This window comes from Taudactylus pleione, unplaced genomic scaffold, assembly GCF_031769625.1.
Source record: "Taudactylus pleione unplaced genomic scaffold, aTauple2 ptg000487l, whole genome shotgun sequence".
Classification (NCBI taxonomy): Eukaryota; Metazoa; Chordata; class Amphibia; order Anura; family Myobatrachidae; genus Taudactylus; species Taudactylus pleione.
In genome coordinates, this window is record NW_028284889.1 from 3,544,816 (window position 1) to 3,566,650 (window position 21,835).

Sequence of the window (21,835 nt, forward strand, 5' to 3'; positions counted from 1 at the left end):
CCTGCCTATAAACATTCTGGAGCTTCAAGCTGTGTACAGAGCGCTCACTTTGGTGCAACACCTTCTCCAGGGCAGGCCGGTCCAAATCCAGTCCGACAATGCGACCACAGTTGCCTACTAAAACCATCAGGGAGGCACGTGAAGCCGGACAGACATGCAAGAAGTAGCACAAATCCTAATGTGGGCCGAACGTTATCTTCCGGCAAACTCTGCAGTATTCATCCCTGGAGTCCTCAACTGGGAAGGATGTACACACTGGAGAATGGGCTCTACACCTGGATGTCTTTCAACTCCTGGTAGACAAATGGGGCCTACCAGATGTAGACCTTATGGCCTTACGTCACAACCCCAAGGTCCCTAGGTACGGGTCCAAGACCAGAGATCCCTGAGCAGCTTTCGTGGATTCTCCCGAAGTGCGATGGAATTTCATTCTCGCATACCTTTTTCCTCAGATTTCTATCCGCCCACGGGTTCTCTGGAAATTCAAGCAGGAAGGTGGCACAGTGATACTGATAGCTGCAGCCTGGCCCAGGCACCGCTGGTTCACTGATCTCTGTAGACACTCCTTTTCCACTTCCTCTACAGCCGGACCTGTTAGCACAGGGTCCTTGTCTGCACTCGGACCTACCTTGTCTGTCGTTGTCAGCGTGGCTCTTGAGTTATCCCTCTTAAGAGCCAAAGGTTTCTCTAGCTCTGTGGTCAGGACGATGCTTGGAGCGAGGAAGCCTTCCTTAGCCCGCATCTTTCACAGAGCTTAGCACTCTTGTTTTTAAGGGTGCTCACCCAGATGTTAGGACCCTATGGTTTTAGGGGTTTCTGGGTGCTTGCTTTTTATTTTTTATCTAGGACAGAGCTGTCCTCAGTACTCGGATGGTTACCTTCCAAAAGTGGTATATGTGGAGGAGGGCCGGTGCATCCTGGGAGCTAAAGCTTTAACTGTTTGGTGTACGGTTCACTCCAACCAAACATACTCCATGGTGATCCCAGTGGCCCCTATGGACTTCGAAGAAATAGACTTAACAAGGGTAAGTTTTACCAGAACTCTTAATTTTTTGCATGTGGGGTAAATACTGGCTGCTTTTGCATGTAGCACACAAATGCTGGACAGCTTTGTTTTTACGCTGCAATTTAGATTTCAGTTTAGACACACCCCTCCCAAATCAATCTCTCTCTGAACGTTTTAAATCTGCCCCACCTGCAGTGCAGCATGGCTTTACCAAGATGCACAGTTACTTGCTGTTTCTTACTCTATTCCTAAATCTGAATCAGGCCTACAGTTCGTACTGCCTTCCCCTCACACCTACTTGAGGTTTTCTCTCCTGCCGATGTCGTCCACTCTTCCTCGCAGACTCATCCTTCAGTGGCGCATTATGGGCCTGTGAGGAGAGAGAGTTTTTCTCCTCTCATCAGCTCCACTCCACCACTGCCTGTGGTTCCGCCCAGGACAGGTCCTTTAGACGAAGGGGATCTGTAGCGACAACAGCGGCTTGCGGTGCAGGTTTGCGCCCTTGTCAGCCCGTGCCTTCAGCCGCCCCTGTGTGGTACATTTCCTTGAGTGAAGATGGAGCTTTTATATATTTCCTGCATGTCCTCCCAAGCATCCTCATTGGGGGTATGGTGTACCATTGTTGCTGTACTTTACAAATCTTGTTATAGTATTTTCCTAGTTAAATAAACATTGTCTCTTTGTTTAGCATTAAATTATTAATTGCTGTTTTGGAAATTGTGCAGCCTAGCACTGCTGTTTAGTTATTGCTATTTCAGAAAGTGCCCACAGCACATATAAAACTAAATTATCATTGACTTAAATCTATCTGATTAAATTACTGGTTTTCATCTTCTGTTACTTTCTCTTAACTTTGTTACCTGATCCGCACATGTGTGGTATTTCTGGTTCCTGTAATGCCACTTGATTTACTTTCAAAGGGCAAATAAAGGCCACTAATATAAATATATATTTACTAGAGTCAGTATAGTATACAGGGCTGCCATCAGAAATTATGGGGCCCAGGTCTGCCAAGATAAGCAGGCCCCCCCCCCCACCACAACACCAGACACTTACCTTAGTTACCACACTCTTCTTCTTATTCCGTTCTAGCTGCTCCCCAGTCCTCACATGCCACATCTGCTCTCATTCAGAGATGCGGCGTTACGTTATGACAGCCGTCGTGCCAGCTAACAAGAAATGCTTTATTGTGCGGGACAGGCGCGACATAGGTAGGGAGGTGGAGCAGGAGGGAGACCCTGGGCGGCGGTGACTGGACTGTGTGCATAGTACCTGTGCCAATAGAATTGCACATGGTACATGTGCTGGGGTTTTGGAATTGCAGAGAGAGAAGAGAGCAATGAGCTGCAACACAAAAGATGTCATCTGTGGAATTGCTTTTCTACATCTTTTGTTTTGCAGCTCATTGGACTCTCTGCAATTCCAAAATCCCGGCATTTCACGTATTATATGCAATTCTAATATATTTGGCACAGGCATAGCATGTGAATATGAAATAAAAATACACCTGATCTTACCTATATGGTGGTTTCTATGCAATGGGGAACCTCTGAAGAAATTGATCTTCCCTGAGCAAACGGTGTCTTCAGTCGGTATTCACTATTCATGTAATAATTCCCATTGTCCAGAAGATGCCTGTTTGTGTAGGAATATAATTAATGTCATTATCATACAAACTGGTTCAAACAGACTGTCACTCCTGCCTCCTGCCCATGTGTCACTCCTGCCTCCTGCTCCATGTCCCATCTATCCTCATGTCCCTCCTGCCCCCTTTCTGCCCTTGTCTTTCCGGCCTCCTGCCCCCTTGTCTTTCCGGCCTCCTAGCCCCCTTGTCTTTCCGGCCTCCTAGCCCCCTTGTCTTTCCGGCCTCCTGCCCCCCTTGTCTTTCCGGCCTCCTGCCCCCCTTGTCTTTCCGGCCTCCTGCCCCCCTTGTCTTTCCGGCCTCCTGCCCCCCTTGTCTTTCCGGCCTCCTGCCCCCTTGTCTTTCCGGCCTCCTGCCCCCTTGTCTTTCCGGCCTCCTGCCCCCTTGTCTTTCCGGCCTCCTGCCCCCTTGTCTTTCCGGCCTCCTGCCTCCTTGTCTTTCCGGCCTCCTGCCCCCTTGTCTTTCCGGCCTCCTGCCCCCTTGTCTTTCCGGCCTCCTGCCCCCTTGTCTTTCCGGCCTCCTGCCCCCTTGTCTTTCCGGCCTCCTGCCCCCTTGTCTTTCAAGCCACCTGCCTCCTTGTATATCCAGCCACCTGCTGCCGTCTTACAAGCCACCTGCCGCCGTCTTACAAGCCACCTGTCCCCTTATTTTTTCAGCAACCTGCACCCTTTCCACCCCCTTGTCTTTTCCATCTTGTGTCCTCTTTACTGTTTGCTAGTCCGGGACTCCCACCACCCGTGCAGTCGACAGCTCCTCTCTTGGTAGTATATAGTCAAATAATACACTTGAAATGATCAAATGCTAAAATTTTCTTTTTAATAAAAACGCTTTATGGGGGGCACAGTTCATTTGATTTATATTAATCTACAAGGAGAAGACAAGGAACAGTGCACTGAACTTAAAATACATATGTATGTGTGACTGACAAATTTTAATGTTTCCTTTGCAACAAAAAAAATGTAATGTACAGTTTGGTGGAGTCCTACTGTACACATGGAAACCGGCTATATCTCTGCAGGTGTGACTGCTATGTTGTCTCTATTTTGTTAAACATCTTGGCAGCCATTTAGACAAGGATTTCAGACTGAGGCATAGTTTTAGCTACACAAATTACCTACATTTAATTTTGACTTTCAGTGTGAGTTATGTTATAGCAGAGTATGATTGACTACTGCATTTTCTATTCACCTTAAGTAAAAATCATCTCTCTTAAGTTGACATTGGGTGGCAGTATTATACATTGTAATCTACGGATGAGCTATCAATTTTGCCTTTTTAGCTACAGTTATTAGAAAGAATAATAATCCATTTTCATGAACAATGAATATTTCCCCCTTTTTTGTTGCTTATGGTACCTTTGACTTCATATTTCACCACAGTATTCATTTATATGTTTATTCCATCCATGTTGTGGAGTCTTGTGGTGGTTTTATACATTTATATACTGTACATTATACAAACTAAAGGTGTGGGATCCATTATATGGAATGGTTAGATCTTGCTGTTTCCGTCATTTGGAGAGCCATGACTAATCTCTAGTAAAGGACATGATAAAATGACCCCTGTATTTCCTCTCACAGGTGTAGCATTCCCATTCTTATTAATGGTGCAGTGCTCATCACAGTAAGGAGACATTTGGTGACCATATTACTATGCTGCAACATTTATTGGGTTTTCTCCTTTCCAGCTTCTGCAAGTTTCTGTGTAATTCTGAGAAAGATATCCAATATGGGTTGGGTATGCCATGTTGAGGTGGTCATGATGTCGACTTTGACCATGTCGACATTCCTCATGTAGACAGTGATGAAATGTCAGTGTATCATCGCTGTTGGCACAGCGGTGACTTACTTGCTTCCTACGGCTGCAGCAGCGTCTTCCGTGTCCCGGCAGTCATGTGACTGTAACTGCCGGGTCAGATCTCCTATCTTCCGGCATTTGGATGAGTATATCCCCTAACCTAACAGTGACGACATTTCACCTGTCGTCTTTCTGAGAATGGCGACACATTTCCTGTCAGCATTTTGACAATGTTGACTTCATAACTATTGACATTGTGGTGTCAACATTGTGAATGTCGACATTGTCATTGTCTTCCTTTTGTCTACATCCCATCCAATACCTTTATGTTCATGTAATACATATTAAGCCTTATACACAATAAGTAAAGCAATACATTCATGCTTAAGCATAATCTCCTGTAGTCAGGTGATGACTGTCATTATTGGCAGCTGTGTAGAAAATATCCTGTCCCGGAAGGGCTTTTTTGTTAACAAAGACCCAGGACCAATGCTAGGGTGTTCGGTGCCCCCCTGTAGACTATAAATTTGTTCCCTCTTTCCCTTTTTTCATTAACTGGACAGAAAGGGGTGTAGTCTCAAAAAAAAGGGCCGTGGTCAAACAATAGTATCCCCAATTCAAATTACACCACACAGTAGCACAATGTTATTCACAGTACACAGCGCATAGTGCCCCTGATTCCCATAACACCACATAGTAGTGTCCCTTATTCATGTAATGACATACAGCAGTGCCCCTTTTACACAATGCCCACATTAGTGCCCCTAATACACATAATGCCCACAGTAGTAGTGCCCCTAATACACATAATGCCCACAGTACCCAGGGCAAAATGAAAAATGGTGCCCCCCCAAACTGTGTGCGGGCGCACGCCAAAAATGGGCGTTGCTACCAGACTGTATTTCAGATTAATCATGTGTAGTAGCTTAATATGGTTAGAATTCACAGGATTTCACTGTGGTAGCAGATGGCTCATTGGTAAGCTGTCTGACTGCAAAGCATAAAGTGGATAGGTTTGCTTCCCAGCTATGACTGTATTTTAAAATGTGAATATGACTGAAGGGGAGAAGATGTGAACAGAAGCAGAAAGGAGATGCCGGCTCGGGACTCTCAGAGGGACGTTTCTTGTATAACAGCAACTTGCAACTTCAGGATACATTGCCCTGGCCGCGGCGCCACCCCCCCTCTGCTGTGCTGGCCCTGATCGACCCCCCCCACCTTAGTTACGCCACGGCCCCCAGTAGTAGTGCTCCTTACACAAAAATAGACATATATATTAATACAATACTGTGCAAAAGTTTTAGGCAGGTGTGGACAAAATGCTGCAAAGTAAGATTGCTTTCAAAAATAGAAGTGTTACTAGTTTATTTTTATCAATTAACAAAATGCAAATTGAATGAACAGGAGAGAAATCTAAATCAAATCAATATTTGGTGTGACCACCCTTTGCCTTCAAAACAGCATCAATTCTGCACACAGTTTTTGAAGGAACTCGGCAGGGAGGTTGTTCCAAACATCTTGGACAACTACCCACAGATCTTCTGTGGATGTAATGTAGCATTGCTCAAATCCTTCTGTCTCCTTATGTAATCCCAGACAGACTCGATGATGATTATGAGATCAGGGCTCTGTGGGGGCTATATCATCACTTCCAGGGCTCCTTGTTGTTCTTTACGCTGAAGATAGTTAATGACATTGGCTGTATGTTTGGAGCCGTTGTCTTGCTGCAGAATAAATTAGGAGCCAATCAGACGCTTCCCTGATGGTACTTTCCTGTATTTCTTCTACCTCCACTAGGGGTTACAGGGATGACTCTGGGTATAGCCTGGAGAGAAGAGTCTGGGCACAAAACAGTTAACGAAATTACCACAAGCCCAGGCTCCCTCACCTCTATACCTCACCCGCAGCACTGGCGACTGGATCAGTGTATTCGGCCGCGGACTCCCACAAAACAGGAGCCACCAGCATCGGGGGAGATCATGTAAGTCTGCTCCCTGCATGCAGGGAGCCTCAAGTCAACGGCTGTCACTGCTGGAGCAGCAGACCTCCGGCGGTGCTGGTAGTGAGGGGCACCCGGTCTGACCGCGCTCACCACTAAACCACCAGGGACTTTGATATGGAACAGGGGCTGCTTTATTGCAGCAGCGGCATTTCCCTAGGGGTTAGACCAACCGGGGGAGGTGGGCGCTTCCCTGTTCACCCCTCCCATTGGTTCGCTTTACCTAAGAGGCCAGCAAGTCCCAGACACATTTTACCTTCACTCCTCCCCCTACAGAACGCTGAGTGGCCATTTTAGCTGTAGCCTGTCTCGGTGTCAGAGTGAAGAAGGGCTTCTGTCTCCTCTGATAGCCTGCTCCCAGCAGCTACGCTACTTTCCTGATTGCTTCCTGCTACATTTGGCTGGTTTGAGTGATTGCCCACATATTCTGCATCGAGCGGTCTGGGTGTATGTAAGTGTACTTTCTTCATATCTGTGCCGCTGGGGCTGGTTACTGATGGTACATCTCTTGCAGGGGTGAGTACTATTCTTTTGTATGCCTAGTTGCTGCAACACAAGCAGGTATATTTCTAATACAATTGTATTCACTATATACTAGCACTACAAAGACCCTGGTGTGCTTACACCTTACTAACTAGTTTGGTGTATAGTTTTTTTCTGTGACTTACAGTAGGTCCTTAAATAAAACTACACCGGAGGCTGGCCCTACTGCAATGCGTTCTTGCAAACAATGTCTTAGGGGTAAATTTACTAAAGTGAGAGTTTTTAGAAGTGAGTTTTAAAAGTGATTTTGCCCATAGCAACCAATCAGATTCTAGCTATTATCTTCTAGAAGGTGCTAGTTAAATGTTAAGGAGAATCTGATTATTTGCTATGGGCAACATCACTTTTTAAACTCTCTTCTAAAAACTCTCACTTTAGTAAATTTACCCCTTAGTGTCATTTCTCCTCAGGATCCGGAGCTTGACGGTCTGTGTGTCAATTGCTTTGGGGCCCTGTAACAGGTCATTTCTTCTATGGCTTCTACTCCAGAACCGGCTTCGGCGTCTTGGCTGACAAAGGTAATATCACATGTTAGACCGTATGTCAGTGCCAGTACCACCGGTCTCCTGTAGACATAGAGGCTCTTATCAGAGCAGTTAAGACTATTCTACTAGTGGAGGAATCTGAGCAACCTCCTAGATCTAAGGCACCTGTCTTTAAAAGACAGTGGTGGAATTTCCGTCTTCTGTTCAGCTAGAAGATCTCCTGGCAGAGGCGTGGACTCACCCTAGTAGACGCTTTCAAGTTTCTAAGCGTATTGCTACCTTTTACCCTCTCCCTGCTGCGAATAGGGCACTCCCTTCCCCAGTGGATGCCCACATTACTCGACTTATTCGGTCATCCCTCCTACCTATCCCTAACATGGCATCTCTTAAAGATCCTACAGATAGGAAATTGGAGAATTTTTTAAAGACCGTTTATGTGAATGCAGGAGATCTGGCTCGTCCAGCCCTAGCATCAGCTTGGGTAGCTAAAGCTGTGGGCCGTGGGGCAGACAATTTGGAAGAGTGTCTCACCTCTGGCGCACACACAGCTGACTTAGTTACTATTGTTACACATGTCAAGGAAGCAGCTTCTTCTCTATCCAAAGCATCTATAGATTCTGGGATTTTAACCTCTGCTTCGGCAGTGGTGGCCAGAAGAGATCTCTGTTTGCGCATCTGGAAAGCAGAATCTAAATAGGCTTTGGAAGCACTTCACTTCCCTTTTCAGATGACGTTCTGTTTGGTCCTGAATTGGACAAGATCGTGACTACGTTGGCAGCTTCCAAATCGACTTTCTGCCCATCTGTCACAACTACAAGACCAAGGACTTCAGCATCTCGTTCCTTTCGCCCTCAGGGTAAGGCCAGGGGTCAGCCTTTCCCCAGATCCCAGGCTTCTGCTCCTAAAAGTTCCAAGGCAAGAGCTGAACAACCCTGGTCCACCAGATGTCTAGCTACCAAGCCATCGAACAAGCCTGCCGCATGATGAGGTGGGCCTCCTCACGGGGACCTCGGAGTAGGAGGCCTGCTTCTTCACTCTTCTGCGTTGTGGATGCAGACCACAATAGACGCTTGGGTCAGGAGTGTGATGTCACAAGGCTACGCTCTCACCTTTCGTCAGCGTCCACCTTCAAGGTTCTTTTCCAACGTCCTTCCTACATAGCCTAAAATTGAAAGGCAGAAGCTCTCAAGGCATCTATTGCGCTCTCCTAGCCTCAAGGGTCGTTATTCCTGTTCCCCCGTCCCAGAAAGGGTTCAGTTTTTACGGCAATCTATTTCTGGTTCGAAAGCCGGGCGGCTCTTTCCTACCCATCCTCAATTTAAAATGCCTGAACAAATTTCTTGGATTGCCAAATTTCACATGGAGTCCCTGCGGTCCATTATTCTAGCTTTGGAACTGGATGACTTTATTGCATCACAGGATATGCTGGATGCCTATTTGCATACCTATTTGCATATATCTATAAGACCCAATTACCAACATTTTCTCAGGTTTGCTATCCAAACCAGATAACCAATTTCAGGCGTTACCCTTTGGACTGTCCACAGCCCCTCGGATGTTTACGTAAGTCATGGAAGCACATCTGCGCCGCAAGAGCATCAGACTCTTACCGTACCTAGATGACTAACAGTAGAGGTTCTTCAAAAACACGGGTGGATCATCAATTGGAAGAAGTCCACGCTATCTCCATCCCAGGAGATGATTCATCTAGGAGCCTCGTTGGATCCAGACAACGGAGAGTCTTCCTCCCTGCAAACAAGATTGTCTCTTTACAAACCAGAATTTGCACCTTTCTCAGTCAACGTCGAGTGTCCATTCACTCATGCATTCAGATTCTGGGGTCTTTGGTTTCAACATTCAACATGGCGGAGTACGGTCAGTTTCACTTACGGCCTCTCTAAGGACTCTTTCTGAGGCGTTGGGTCAAGTCACGCCCAAACCTCAAGGCTCAGGTTCTAATTCTTACTCAGATAGTTTCTCTCTCCCTACTGTAATGGCTCTAGCATTCTCATCTGGACAAGGGATGCCCATTTTGGAACCAGGACTGGGTCCTACTCACCACCAATGCAAGCCTTCGGGGGTGGGGGGCTGTAACTTGTCAACTAACCTTTCATGGAACGTTTGACACGGCAGGAGAGACAGCTGTCCATCAATATCCTGGAACTTCATGCCGTGTTCAGGGCACTGTGTCATGCACAGCACCTCCTTCAAGGTCGCCCAGTGCAGATACAGTCGGACAATGTAACCGTTGGCGGCACTCGCAGTCAGGAGGCCATGCAACAGGTCAGCAGGATTCTTCGCTGGGCGTAGCGTTATCTTCCAGCACTATCCGCAATCTCCATCCCGGGCATTCAAAATTGGGAAGCGGATTTCCTAATTCATAAAGATGTCCATGCAGGCGAATGGGCGTTAAATCTGGATGTCTTCCAGCTGTTAGTCCATCGCTGGGGCCTACCAGACATCGACATGATAGTGTCGCGTTACAATAACCAGCTTCTGAGATATTGCTCCTGCACCAGGGTCCGGGAGCTCCTGGTAGATGCACTGGTAGTCCCCTGGACTTTTCCACTGATATGTCTTCCCTCCGATCTCAATGCTTCCTCGAGTACTTTGCAAGTTCAAACTGGAAGGACGCACTCTGGTCGTGGTGGCTCCAGATTGGCCCCGGCGTGGTATGCAGATCTTCTGGGCCTGTCCATAGACGCCCCACTGCATCTGCCATCCAGATTCCACCCATCTCACTTTGACGGAGTGGCTCTTGAGACGTCCATCTTAAGAACAAAAGGATTCTCCAGGAATATTTTTAGGACTATATTGCAGGAAAGGAAACAGTCTTCAGCTCGTGTCTATCGTACCTACTTTTTGTGGTGTTCGACTAGCGGTATAAGCCCCAGGTCTTTTCGCCTTTCCTGTATCCTTTCTTTTTTACAGTCAGGCCTGGATTTGGGCCTTCATCTCTCTTCCTTTAAAGGTACAGGTTTTGGCTTTGTCTGTCCTTTTTCAAAGACAGATGGCTCTGCTTCGTACTCCCTGTTTGTATTGTACGATTTCCAAACAAAAATGGCAGCTGCTCAATCAATCCAGCAGTACTAATCAGGTGCATGAAAGGGAGGGGTCACACTAAGTAGAAAAAGGAGGGGGATTTAACCCCCTATTGTACCTCAGCACACTGAATAATACCTGCAACAATATATGAAGACTATATGGTCATAGAAATTCAGAGATATTAGTTGCATGCATTTGCAAATACATGGGAGGCTGCTGGGCCACGTCACGGCTTCTCTGTTACCAGCAGTCCCTAACACTAAGGGGTTCACGTCTGGGGCGCAGTGCACCCCAAAAAACGTTCAGCCCAGGACCCCCCCCAGGGCATCACACGAAAATGGAAAAAGAGTGACAGTGCAGTGTAAAGTATAACTGTGTGTGAGTAATCATTAAGTGTGGAATGAGAGGTTAAAATATATGTGTATATTGTTTATTAGTCATGTATTTTTTCACATATACATTGTACGATTTCCACAAGAAAGGCTGGCTGGCTTCTAAGCAGACCGTAGCCCAGGCTTACTCTTTGGCGAACCTTCCTGCCCCTGCCATGGTGACGGCCCATTCCACCCAGTCAGTGGGGACTTAGTGGGCAGCACGCTGTGGAGCTTCTGCAGAACAGCTCTGTAAGGCTGCCACATGGTCGTCTGCTCATACCTTCATCAGGTTTTACTCTTTTGATACTTTTGCGTTTTCAGATGCTGCTTTCGGGCGTTCTGTGCTCATCGCAACTCAGGAGCGTCCCCACCCATTTGGGACATCTTAAAGCTGTCCCCTGAGTCATCCCTGTGCCCCCTAGTGGAAGAAGAAAAGGAGACTTAGGTCTTACCCAAGTCTTTTTCTTCTACTCCATATGGGGCGCAGTGCGCCCACCCTGATGCACCTGTCTGCCAGGGGGTGTTTCCTTGGTGACTGGTCAGGCTGTACTTTCCAATTTATGTATGGTTCTGTATGTATGCCGACCTTCCTTCTCCTTCTCCTCTGCCTTGCTCTTGCCGTGGGCTTGCAAATAAAACTGAGGTCCAGTGTCTGAGGGCAGGGTATAGAGGTGAGAGAGCCTGGACTTGTGGGTAATTTCATTAACTATGAGAATTAGATATGTCTAAATAACATAACATATAGGGGGCGCTTACAAATTATTACATGTTCAAAAGATTTTATTTTAAAATTACAACCATAAAACACAAACTAGCACTTTGCTAATTCTTATTTAAAATACTCAAGAGCATTATAATGCATGTATACCATGAATCCACTATAGAGATGTTTAGAAAATGGAATCAAACAGATATCAAATTAGCAAAGTCAATCCTGTTTATAGAACAATATGTATTCACCCATATCCAAGTGGAACATGTAGGAGCTTGTGATTGTGAGGATTTCAATCCCAGCTGGTCAGCAGCAATTAGGAATATTAATGTCTCGGTATAAATCCCCAGCTTTCTCCCAACAAAATAAAGGTGATGCTGGTCCGGTCTTTACCTTGTTCTAGCTGCGACTTGTGCTCCACATATAATGCCTGATGACGTGTTAAGTCACGCTCGTTGATTGCCTCACTAAGGCTGCAGTTAGTAATCCCGGGGCAGTGATAGTTTTGGAAACATTGTCTCCTCCCGTAAATAAGCAACACACTTGTAGGGCGTATAAAAAGAGTTCAGGATTGAAAAGAACTCATAGTGTTGTATATCCAGTGGATTGCATATCAGCAATAGTATCAATCCTTTAAGCGTTTCTCCGTCTGAATAAAGTGACTGTTTCTTCATAAGGTAAGTATTTCAATAACTGTTTGGTGCCCAGACTCCTCTCCAGGCTATACCCAGAGTCATCCCTGTGCCCCCTATGGAGTCGAAGAAAAAGCAGTCCGACGCCCGGCATACTGATCAAAGGTAAGCCGGGCGGCAGGCGTGGACAGCCGCAGGTGGGGGGAGGGTTAGGTTAGGGGCTCCCGGCGGGGAATTAGGGTTAAGCACCCCCGGGAGGGTTAGGCTAGGGGAAGGGGGGGTTAGGCACCACCGGGGGAGGTTAAGGTTAGGCACCCCCCCCCCTTTCCCCCCGGGAGACTTAGTATTAGGCTGCGTGGAAGGGGCGGTTAGGTTTAGGCACTTATAGGGGGGGGGGGGTTAGAGTTAGGCACTTGGGGGGGAGATTAGGGTTAGACACCCTTAAGGGAGGGTTAGGTTAGTAAATAGTAGAAATACTTACATGTCGGGATCTTCACTGCCAGTCTTCCACTGTCAGGATTAGATATTCCATACCGATCCTGCTGAAATGCAGCCCCAAACTTACAAGGAACCTCCACCATGCTTCACTGTTGCCTGTGTTCACACTCTCCAGCCCTTCAGCGAACAAATTGCATTCTGTTACAGCCAAATATTTAAAATTTTGACTCGTCAGTCCTGAGCACATGCTGACATTTTTCTGCACCCAAATTCCTATGTTTTCATACATAGTTGAGTCGCTTGACCTTGTTTTCATGTCAAAGGTATGGCTTTTTGGCCGCAATTCATTCATAAAGACCACTTTTGGCCACACTTCTCCGAACAGTAGATGGGTCCCACTTATGTTTGCCATTTCTGAGCTAATGGCACTACTGGACATTTCTACTTCAGGGTCCATAGGGTATCCACAGGATACCTTGGGGTATAGGTGTGACGTCAGTCATCGGGCACCATAGAGTTAAGCTTTCAGCCTCCCAGGATGCACTAGGGTCCTCCTCCTATACCCCGCCCCCGAGCCAAGGCACCTCAGTTAATTTGGTGCCTGGCCGGAGTCGGGTGCACCTGTTGGAGTGGGGGCTAAGAAGAGCACCTGAAGTTTTCCTGCATGCAGCTGTGGCTGCACATCTGGATGTACAGCATGGACAGTCAGTTCTGACGTCCATACTGTCTTCCCTACACCCCCGCCGGTACCAGAACGCCGATACCGATCCGGGGATGCTGGTGAGTATCTGGGGCCACAGCTAGCGGTGACCCCAGATGTTCCGGACCATGGCCGGAATCAAGGGGGACAGCAAGGTAAGCAGTGGGGTCCTGCGGTGGGTCCCCGCTGTTACATGGTCCAGAGTCCCCAGGCAGGGGGCTCCCTGGGGACTGGCTGCAGCGTGGAGCCAGGTATATAACCTGCGCTTCCACTACCCCCCTGGGACAGCGGACCGCAGCAGAGCGGTAGCGCTGCGGCGTCCCGGGGGTTAAACGCATTCCAGGGGAGCGCGCCTTCCCTGTCTCATAGCCGGCGCCTCCCCCGCTGCACACAGCCCTCTCTGCAACACGCCGACTGGCCCTGTGGCAGCGCTCCTCCCCCAGGCCAGCCTCCTCTCTACTCCTCGGCGGCCATCTTCCTGAACGCATGGTGAACGCTGCTGGAAGCCTGGACGGAGGCATCGTGGTCTGGGTCCCCCCGCATACCTCTCCTCCGCTGTGGTCAGGTCTGTGTATGCAGCGCTGTGTCCTACCAGACTCTGTGTCTGTGTAGTTGATTTATCAGCGCTGGTTAGTGCAGAAATTGATTTTCTTTGCATTGTATGTGACTGTGCTAGCGCTGCTGCCTGTATCTTCTATTCTGACTGTCAGCTTTATTACTGTCCCTGTTCTTTCTGCTAAGCCCTTGCGGTGCGGTGCTGCAGGGTGGTCTCTCGCCTCTTTAAAAAACAATTGGTGAGAGGGGTCACATACTTTGTACCATCATGTCTGAAAGTGATTTTCCTCTCCGGCTACAGTGTACTACGTGTAAAGTACCTTTAGCGGAGGGGGAGGGCAGCGCGGAGGGCCTCTGCCGGCAGTGTTTGTCAATGGCGCTGCCTATTACGGTTACAGCACCGGTACAGGAGCCGCCCTGGCTTGTTTCGCTCAGGCGCTTACAACCTTAGTGGGCCAGTTAGCTCCGCAGCCCGCGTTTACGCAGATGGGTTTGTCCCAGCAATCAGTGGTGTCGTCACCCATGCAGGGTTTCCCAAGACAATTGGTGGTACCCCGCAGTCTCCCTATTTCCCCTCTCCCGGTTTCTCAGTAGCCGGCGTGGGTTAACTCCCTGACGAGTTCTGTAGAGCACTTGTCGGATGTGTTGCAGGGGGAGGCTGTGATGCGGCCACATAAACGGCCGGTGGCGTCTCTGTCGGCTCCTTATGAGGATGACGAAGGGACGTCTGATGATGGGGAGATTCTGGATCCTTACGATCAGGAACCTCTCCATACTAAGGACGCTGACGCTAGGTCCAAGGTGTATATTCCTGGACTTATTCGGGCAGTCCGCACAGCCTTGGTGATTGAGGACGAAGTTCCCCCAGCTGCTAAATCCAAGTATGCCTTTTTTAAGGATGTGAAGGGCGACGCCACAGTCTTTCCTCTTTCGGGTCAGTTAGTGGACCATTTAGAGGAGGCAAGCGATACCATGGAAACAGCCTGGCAAGCGATACCAGCCGCAGAGGCGCCTGGCGGTGGCTTATCCGTTCGCGGATAATTAGTTTGCTAAGTGGGAATCCCCTCCACAGGTGGATTCTCATGTGACACGTCTTGTCCGTAGTGCCACCTTGCCGATGCCATCCATGTCCTCCCTTAAGGATGCTACGGACCGCAAGGTGGAGATCTGCCTGAAGTCCGCTTATTCCCATGCTCTCGAGGTGGTCTCCCACGGGTACGCCCTCTCTTTCCGGCACAGACCCCCGGCTCGATTTTTCACCACGGGTCTACCATCAGACCGGAACAAGGCCACGGAGCTGCGGAAGGTCTTGCAAACTATGCTCCAGGCTGGAGTTATAGTGCCTGTTCCATTCTCCCAGAGGGGCCAGGGTTTCTATTCCAATCTCTTTTTGGTGCAGAAACCCAATGGGTCGTATCGTCCGATTCTCAACCTCAAAGCTCTCAACAAGTCTTTGCGGGTGCCGAAGTTTCGGATGGAGACCCTACGGTCCATCATTCTGGCGCTGGAACCTGGGGACTACATGGTGTCATTGGACATACAGGACGCTTACCTGCATGTCCCTATTCTTTTGCGCCATCAACAGTTCCTCAGGTTTGCAATCCGCAGCGACCACTTTCAGTTTCGGGCGTTACCTTTTGGCCTGGCGACAGCACCGCGTGTGTTCACCAAGGTGATGGCGGTCATGGCGGCTTCTCTGTGGCTGCAGGGAGTCCACATGTTGCCGTACTTGGACGACCTTTTATTAGTGGCAGGATCTCCGGAGCTCCTTCTGCGCCACTTGGACCTGACCATTGCTCTACTGCAACGGCACGGCTGGTTAATAAACTGGCAGAAGTCCACTCTAATCCCGTCTCGGCGGATTCTGCACCTCGGAGCCTTATTGGACTCGGGACAGCAAAGGATCTTTGTGACGGGGGAAAAGATCTATGCTTTACAGTCGAGGGTGCGCAGTTGTCTGCACAGCCGCCGGGTGTCTCTACACTCGGCGATGAGGTTACTGGGCTCCATGGTGTCGGTGTTCGACATGGTGGAAAATGCCCAGTTTCACTCCAGACCTCTGCAGCGCCTGATCCTGTCCAAGTGGAATGGGCTGCCTCAGTCTCTAAAGTCCCAGACGATGGTGCTCACCCCGGAGGTTCGCCTGTCCCTTGCCTGGTGGTTGCAGACAACCCAGCTCAGCAAGGGACGTCCGTTCTGGGTACCAAATTGGGTCCTGTTGACAACGGATGCCAGTCTTCGGGGCTGGGGAGCAGTTTCGGGTCCACACTTGTTCCAGGGCAGGTGGACGCCGACAGAAGCGGAGCTTTCAATAAATATCTTGGAACTCTGTGCGGTCTTCAATGCCCTCCAGCAGGCACATCGGGTTCTCCAGAGTCGCCCGGTGCAGGTCCAGTCAGACAACGCTACCACCGTGGCCTACATAAACAGGCAAGGAGGAACCCGAAGTCGGGCGGCTCTCGTAGAGGTGTCTCGGATTCTGGTATGGGCGGAGCGCAATCTTCCGGCCATATCAGCTGTCTTCATCCCGGGAGTGCTAAATTGGGAGGCGGACTTTCTAAGTCGCCAGGACGTTCATCCGGGGGAATGGTCCCTGCACCCGGACGTTTTTCAACTGCTGGTGGACAAGTGGGGTCTTCCAGAGATCGACCTCATGGCGTCCCGGCACAACAACAAGTTGCCGGTGTACGGGTCTCGCACAAGAGACGAAGAGGCGTCTGGTGGATGCTCTGTCCGTCCGGTGGACGTTCCGGTTCGCATACCTGTTTCCTCCGGTTTCCCTTCTTCCACGGGTAATCCGGAAATTCAAACAGGAAGGAGGAACACTCCTGTTGATAGCTCCCGCGTGGCCCAGACGGCACTGGTTCTCAGACCTTCAGGGTCTGTCCGTGGACAGTCCTCTGCGGTTGCCGCTACGACCGGACCTTCTGTCGCAGGGTCCTTGTCTTCACCCGGACCTGACTCGGCTGTCTTTGACGGCGTGGCTGTTGAGACAGCCATGTTAAGGTCCAGGGGGTTTTCCAGCTCTGTAGTGCGTACCATGTTACGAGCTCGGAAACCGTCTTCCGCGAGGATATACCATCGCGTGTGGCATACGTTCTTCCAGTGGTGTCGACCGGGAGGTTATGCACCGCGGGAGTTTCGTCTGTCTAGGATACTCGCCTTCCTACAAGCGGGACTAGATCACGGGCTTCGCCTTGCTTCTTTGAAGGTACAGGTTTCGGCCCTGTCTGTCTGGTTTCACTGTAGGATTGCTACAATCCCGGATGTGCGCACCTTTATGCAAGGTGTTCTCCGCATTCAGCCGCCCTTTGTTCCACCTGTGGCGCCTTGGGATTTGGCTGTGGTCCTGAGGGCTCTCCGGGGACCGCCGCTTGAACCACTGGGCTCAGTGGATCTTAAATGGCTAACAGCTAAGACTGTTTTCCTTCTGGCCATAGCTTCGGCCAGACGTGTTTCTGATTTAGGGGCTCTTTCTTGTAGACCCCCTTTCTTGATTTTTTTCATGGGAACAGGGCAGTGCTCCGCACTCGGCCTGAATTTCTTCCCAAAGTTGTTTCCCAGTTTCATGTTAACGAGGAAATAGTTGTTCCGGACTTTAACTCACCTGGTCTTTCAGTGGGTGAGGCCACTTTGGATGTTGTGCGGGCCTTAAGGACTTATGTTGACCGCACTTCTTCGTTTAGGAAGTCGGACGCCTTGTTTGTCCTCTATGGCTTCCGTAAAATGGGTTGGCCTGCTTCAAAGCAAACTTTGGCAGCCTGGATCCGTATGGCTATTTCTGAAGCTTATCTTCATGAAGGTCTGCTGGTTCCTCCTTCTTTGAAGGCTCATTCCACTAGGTCTGTGGGTCCTTCGTGGGCAGCTCAACGTGGTGCCTCGGCAGTCCAGATCTGCAAGGCTGCTACGTGGTCCTCTGTCCATACCTTCGTGAGGTATTACAGGTTTGACACCTTCGCCTCTCAGGATGCTTCCAACGGGCGGCGGATTCTCCTTTCAGCACAGGAGCTTCCCCACCCTTAAAGGATACTGCTTTGGGACATCCCCAAGGTATCCTGTGGATACCCTATGGACCCTGAAGTAGAAAATATGAGATATGGTAAGAACTTACCTTTGTTATCTCTATTTCTACGAAATCCATAGGGTTCCACAGGACTCCCGCCCTGGCGCACCTGTGCTGCAGATGGGCTTTGGTCTGGTCACCGGTTTTTCCGTCTCCCTCTGGTGAGAGTGTGATTCTTGTGTGTATCCAGATCTTCTTTCTCTCTCTTCCTTCTCCTCCTCTGGCCTATGGCTTGGTAACTAACTGAGATGCCTTGGCTCGGGGGCGGGGTATAGGAGGGGGACCCTAGTGCATCCTGGGAGGCTGAAAGCTTAACTCTATGGTGCCCGATGACTGACGTCACACCTATACCCCAAGGTATCCTGTGGAACCCTATGGACTTCGTAGAAATAGAGATAACAAAGGTAAGTTCTTACCATATCTCATATTTTTCCGGTCTCGAAGGGAAGTATGATGTCTTTCATCTGATGCACAAAGTTTCCTTGGCCGACCACTGCCTCTAAGGTCCTCAACGTTGCCAGTTTCTTCAAAAGAGCTTGAACAACACATCTTGAAACCCAAGTCTGCTTTGAAATCTTTGCCTGTGAGAGACCTTGTTGATGCAGTATAACTACCTTGTGTCTTGCTGCTGTGCTCAGTCTTGCCATGGTGTATGACCTGTGACATGAAACGGTGTTCCACAACCTCACCTTTGTAGCAGAGTTTGGCTGTTCCTGAAAAAGTTTTAAGCTACCTACAGAGCTGTTTCAGTTAATGATTGTGTTTCAACCTACAAATGATGATGATTATCACCTGTTTGGTATGATTGGTTAATCATACACCTGACTATAATCCTACAAAATCCCTGACTTTGTGCAAGTGTACCTAGAAGAATTTATGCTGTTTTGAAGGCAAAGGGTGATCACACCAAATATTGATTTGATTTAAATTTCTCTTCTGTTCATTCACTTAGCTTATTTTTATCAATTAACAAAATGCAATTAACACTTCTATTTTTGAAAGCATTTACTTTGCAGCATTTATTCCACACCTGCCTAAAACCTGTGAACAGTATTGTATGTGTGTATGTATGTGTGTGTGTGTGCGTATATATAATACACACACACACACACACACACACACATACAGTGGGGCAAAAAAGTATTTGGACAGCCACCGATTGTGCAAGTTGTTGTACTTTAAAAGATGAGAGAGGTCTGTAATTTCCTTCATAGGTACACTTTAACTGTAAGAGACTGAATCAGAACAATAAATTCCGGAAATCACATTGTATGATGTTTAAACAATTTCTTTGTATGTTCTTGTGGAAAATAAATATTTGGACACCTACCAACCAACAAGAATTCTGGCTTTCACAGACCTGTTACTTCTTCTTTAGGAAGCTCATCTATCCTCCACTCATTACCTCTATTAATGGCACCTCTTTGAACTGGTTAACTGTATAAAAGACACCTGTCCACACCCTTAAACAGTCAGACTGCAACCTCTCCACCATGGCCAAGACCAGAGAGCTGTCTATGGACACCAGGGACAAAATTGTACACCTGCACAAGGCTGGGATGAGCTACTTGACAATAGGCAAGCAGCTTGGTGAGGAGAGGTCAACTGTTGGCGCAATTATTAAAAATAGAAGAAATACAAGATCACTGACTATCTCCCTCGACCAGGGGCTCCATGCAAAATCTTACCTTGTGGGGTATCAACAATGATCTTGAGAACGGTGAGGGATCAGCCCAGAACTACACGGGGGGACCTGGTCAATGACTTCAAGAGAGCTGGGACCACAGTCACAAAGGGTTGCCATTAGTAACACACTACTTCATCATGGATTCAAATCCTGCAGCGCCTGAAAGGTGCCCATGCTTAAGCCAGCACCTGTCCAGGCCCGTCTAATTTTTGCCCGTGACCATCTGGATGATCCAGAGGAGGATTGGGTGAATGTCATGTGGTCAGATGAGACCAAAATAGAACTTTTTGGTATAAACTCCACACGCCCTGTTTGGAGGGAGAAGAATGATGAGTGGCATCCCAAAAACACCCTACCCACTGTGAAGCATGGGGGTGGAAAGATCATGCTTTGGGGATGCTTGTCTGCAAAGGGGACAGGACGACTGATCCGTATTATGGAGAGGATGAATGGGGTCATGTATCGTGACATTTTAGGGAAAAACCTCCTTCCCTCAGTAAGAGCATTGAAGATGCAACATTGCTGGGTCTTCCAGCATGAGAATGACCCCAAACACACCACCCAGGCAACTAAGGAGTGGCTCCGTAAGAAGCATTTCAAGGTTCTGGATTGGCCTAGCCAGTCTCCAGACCTCAACCCAATAGAAAATCTGTGGAGGGAGTTGAAAGTCTGTGTTGCCCTGCGACAGCCCCAAAACATGACACATCTAGAGAAGATCTGCATTGAAGAGTGGGCCAAAATACCTGCTGCAGTGTATGCAAACCTGGTCAAGAACTACAGGAAACATTTGACCTCTGTAATTGCCAACCGAGGTTACTTTACAAAGTATTGAGTTGAGTTAAACTTTTTGATTGTCCAAATATTTATTTTCTGCTAGAATATACAAATAAATTGTTTAAAAATTATATAAAAATATGTGAATTCCGGAATTTTTTGTTCTGATTCTGTCTCTCACAGTTGAAGTGTACCTATGATGGAAATTACAGACCTCTCTCATCTTTTAAAGTGCAACAATTTGCACAATTGGTGGCTGTCCAAATACTTTTTTGCCCCACTATATATGCTACGTTAGTTTCCCAGCTGCTGACACTGTAATGTAGCATTTCGCATGCAGATACAGCAGGAGTTACACACAGAATGTAGGCATGCTGCATATTAGTTTAATCAGCAGACGCTGCTTATGTGTCTTATTGCTTTGCAAATAAGATGCACTGTAAGGGAAAAAGACGCTGGGAGCTACCAAGTCACACAGCGCTCACAGGTTGTGTAACGAGACTTGTAGAACACGGAGGATAGATGTATGTAGACACATCTGTATATGTTTTCCTGTTTTAAAGTAGTGTATAGTGCATGTGGCATTTTTGTTGTACTATTGCAAAAAATATTTATTTTAAGCCACTGTTCCATTATAAATAACGTGTAACTTTGGCCTTTGTGAAACAAAAAATTAGTGACAAAACATCAATGGGAGGATTCATTAAAACTGTAAATGTCTAAAAATAAATATCAATGAACTTCATGGCCCTGCTCTCAATGAAATATATATGTATTGTCTTACAGATCAAAGCTGCACTTTTCCAGAAGACAGTAACATAAGCTCAGAAGACCTTCATTTTGCTGCTGGAGAGGACAATGGAAGGTAATTTTTACTTAAGCTGGGTACACACCTGAAAGATATATTTGCAGATCGACTGATCTGCAGATGTTGGTTGTTCATACACACTGACCAACCATCACTGCCATCTAAAGATATATCTGTTGTGAAATGCCACAAATCTTCCTGCAATTTACATAATGGGCTGGCATTCCAAAGAGCCAACAGGTAAAGGAAATAGTGCCCCTCCCCCAAAGCACAACCAGCCCCGGGCTTTTCACTGTCCTGGTTGTCAAAATACAGGGGACAAAAGACATAGGGGCCCCCTGTATTTAGCACAACCTGCACTGGGCTCAGCCGAGCCGGTCCAGGTTTTGGAGGTACAGGGGACAAAAAGAGTAGGCGTCCCCTGTATTATCCATAACCATCATCTGGCTCTTTCTAGTGGGGGGGGGGGGTAATGCCACAGGTAAAAGCATTACCTCTGACTGCTAGTCAGCCTAGGCCGGGGATCCCTGGGGAGGTGGGGTACGGACAAAATTAAAAAGCCACAGATGTACACA

The 21,835-nt window shown here is 48.1% G+C and overlaps 1 protein-coding gene across 1 annotated transcript in view; it reads left to right on the forward strand.

The window, feature by feature from the left end:
* The window catches only part of TRIM37 (tripartite motif containing 37), a 211,563-nt gene extending 190,242 nt beyond the window's left edge, over positions 1-21,321 (forward strand). Inside the window, 1 exon segment of the mRNA XM_088449534.1 lies at positions 21,239-21,321. Coding sequence (XP_088305660.1) covers positions 21,239-21,321 — 83 coding nt within the window.
* Positions 21,322-21,835: the final 514 nt, after the last annotated feature.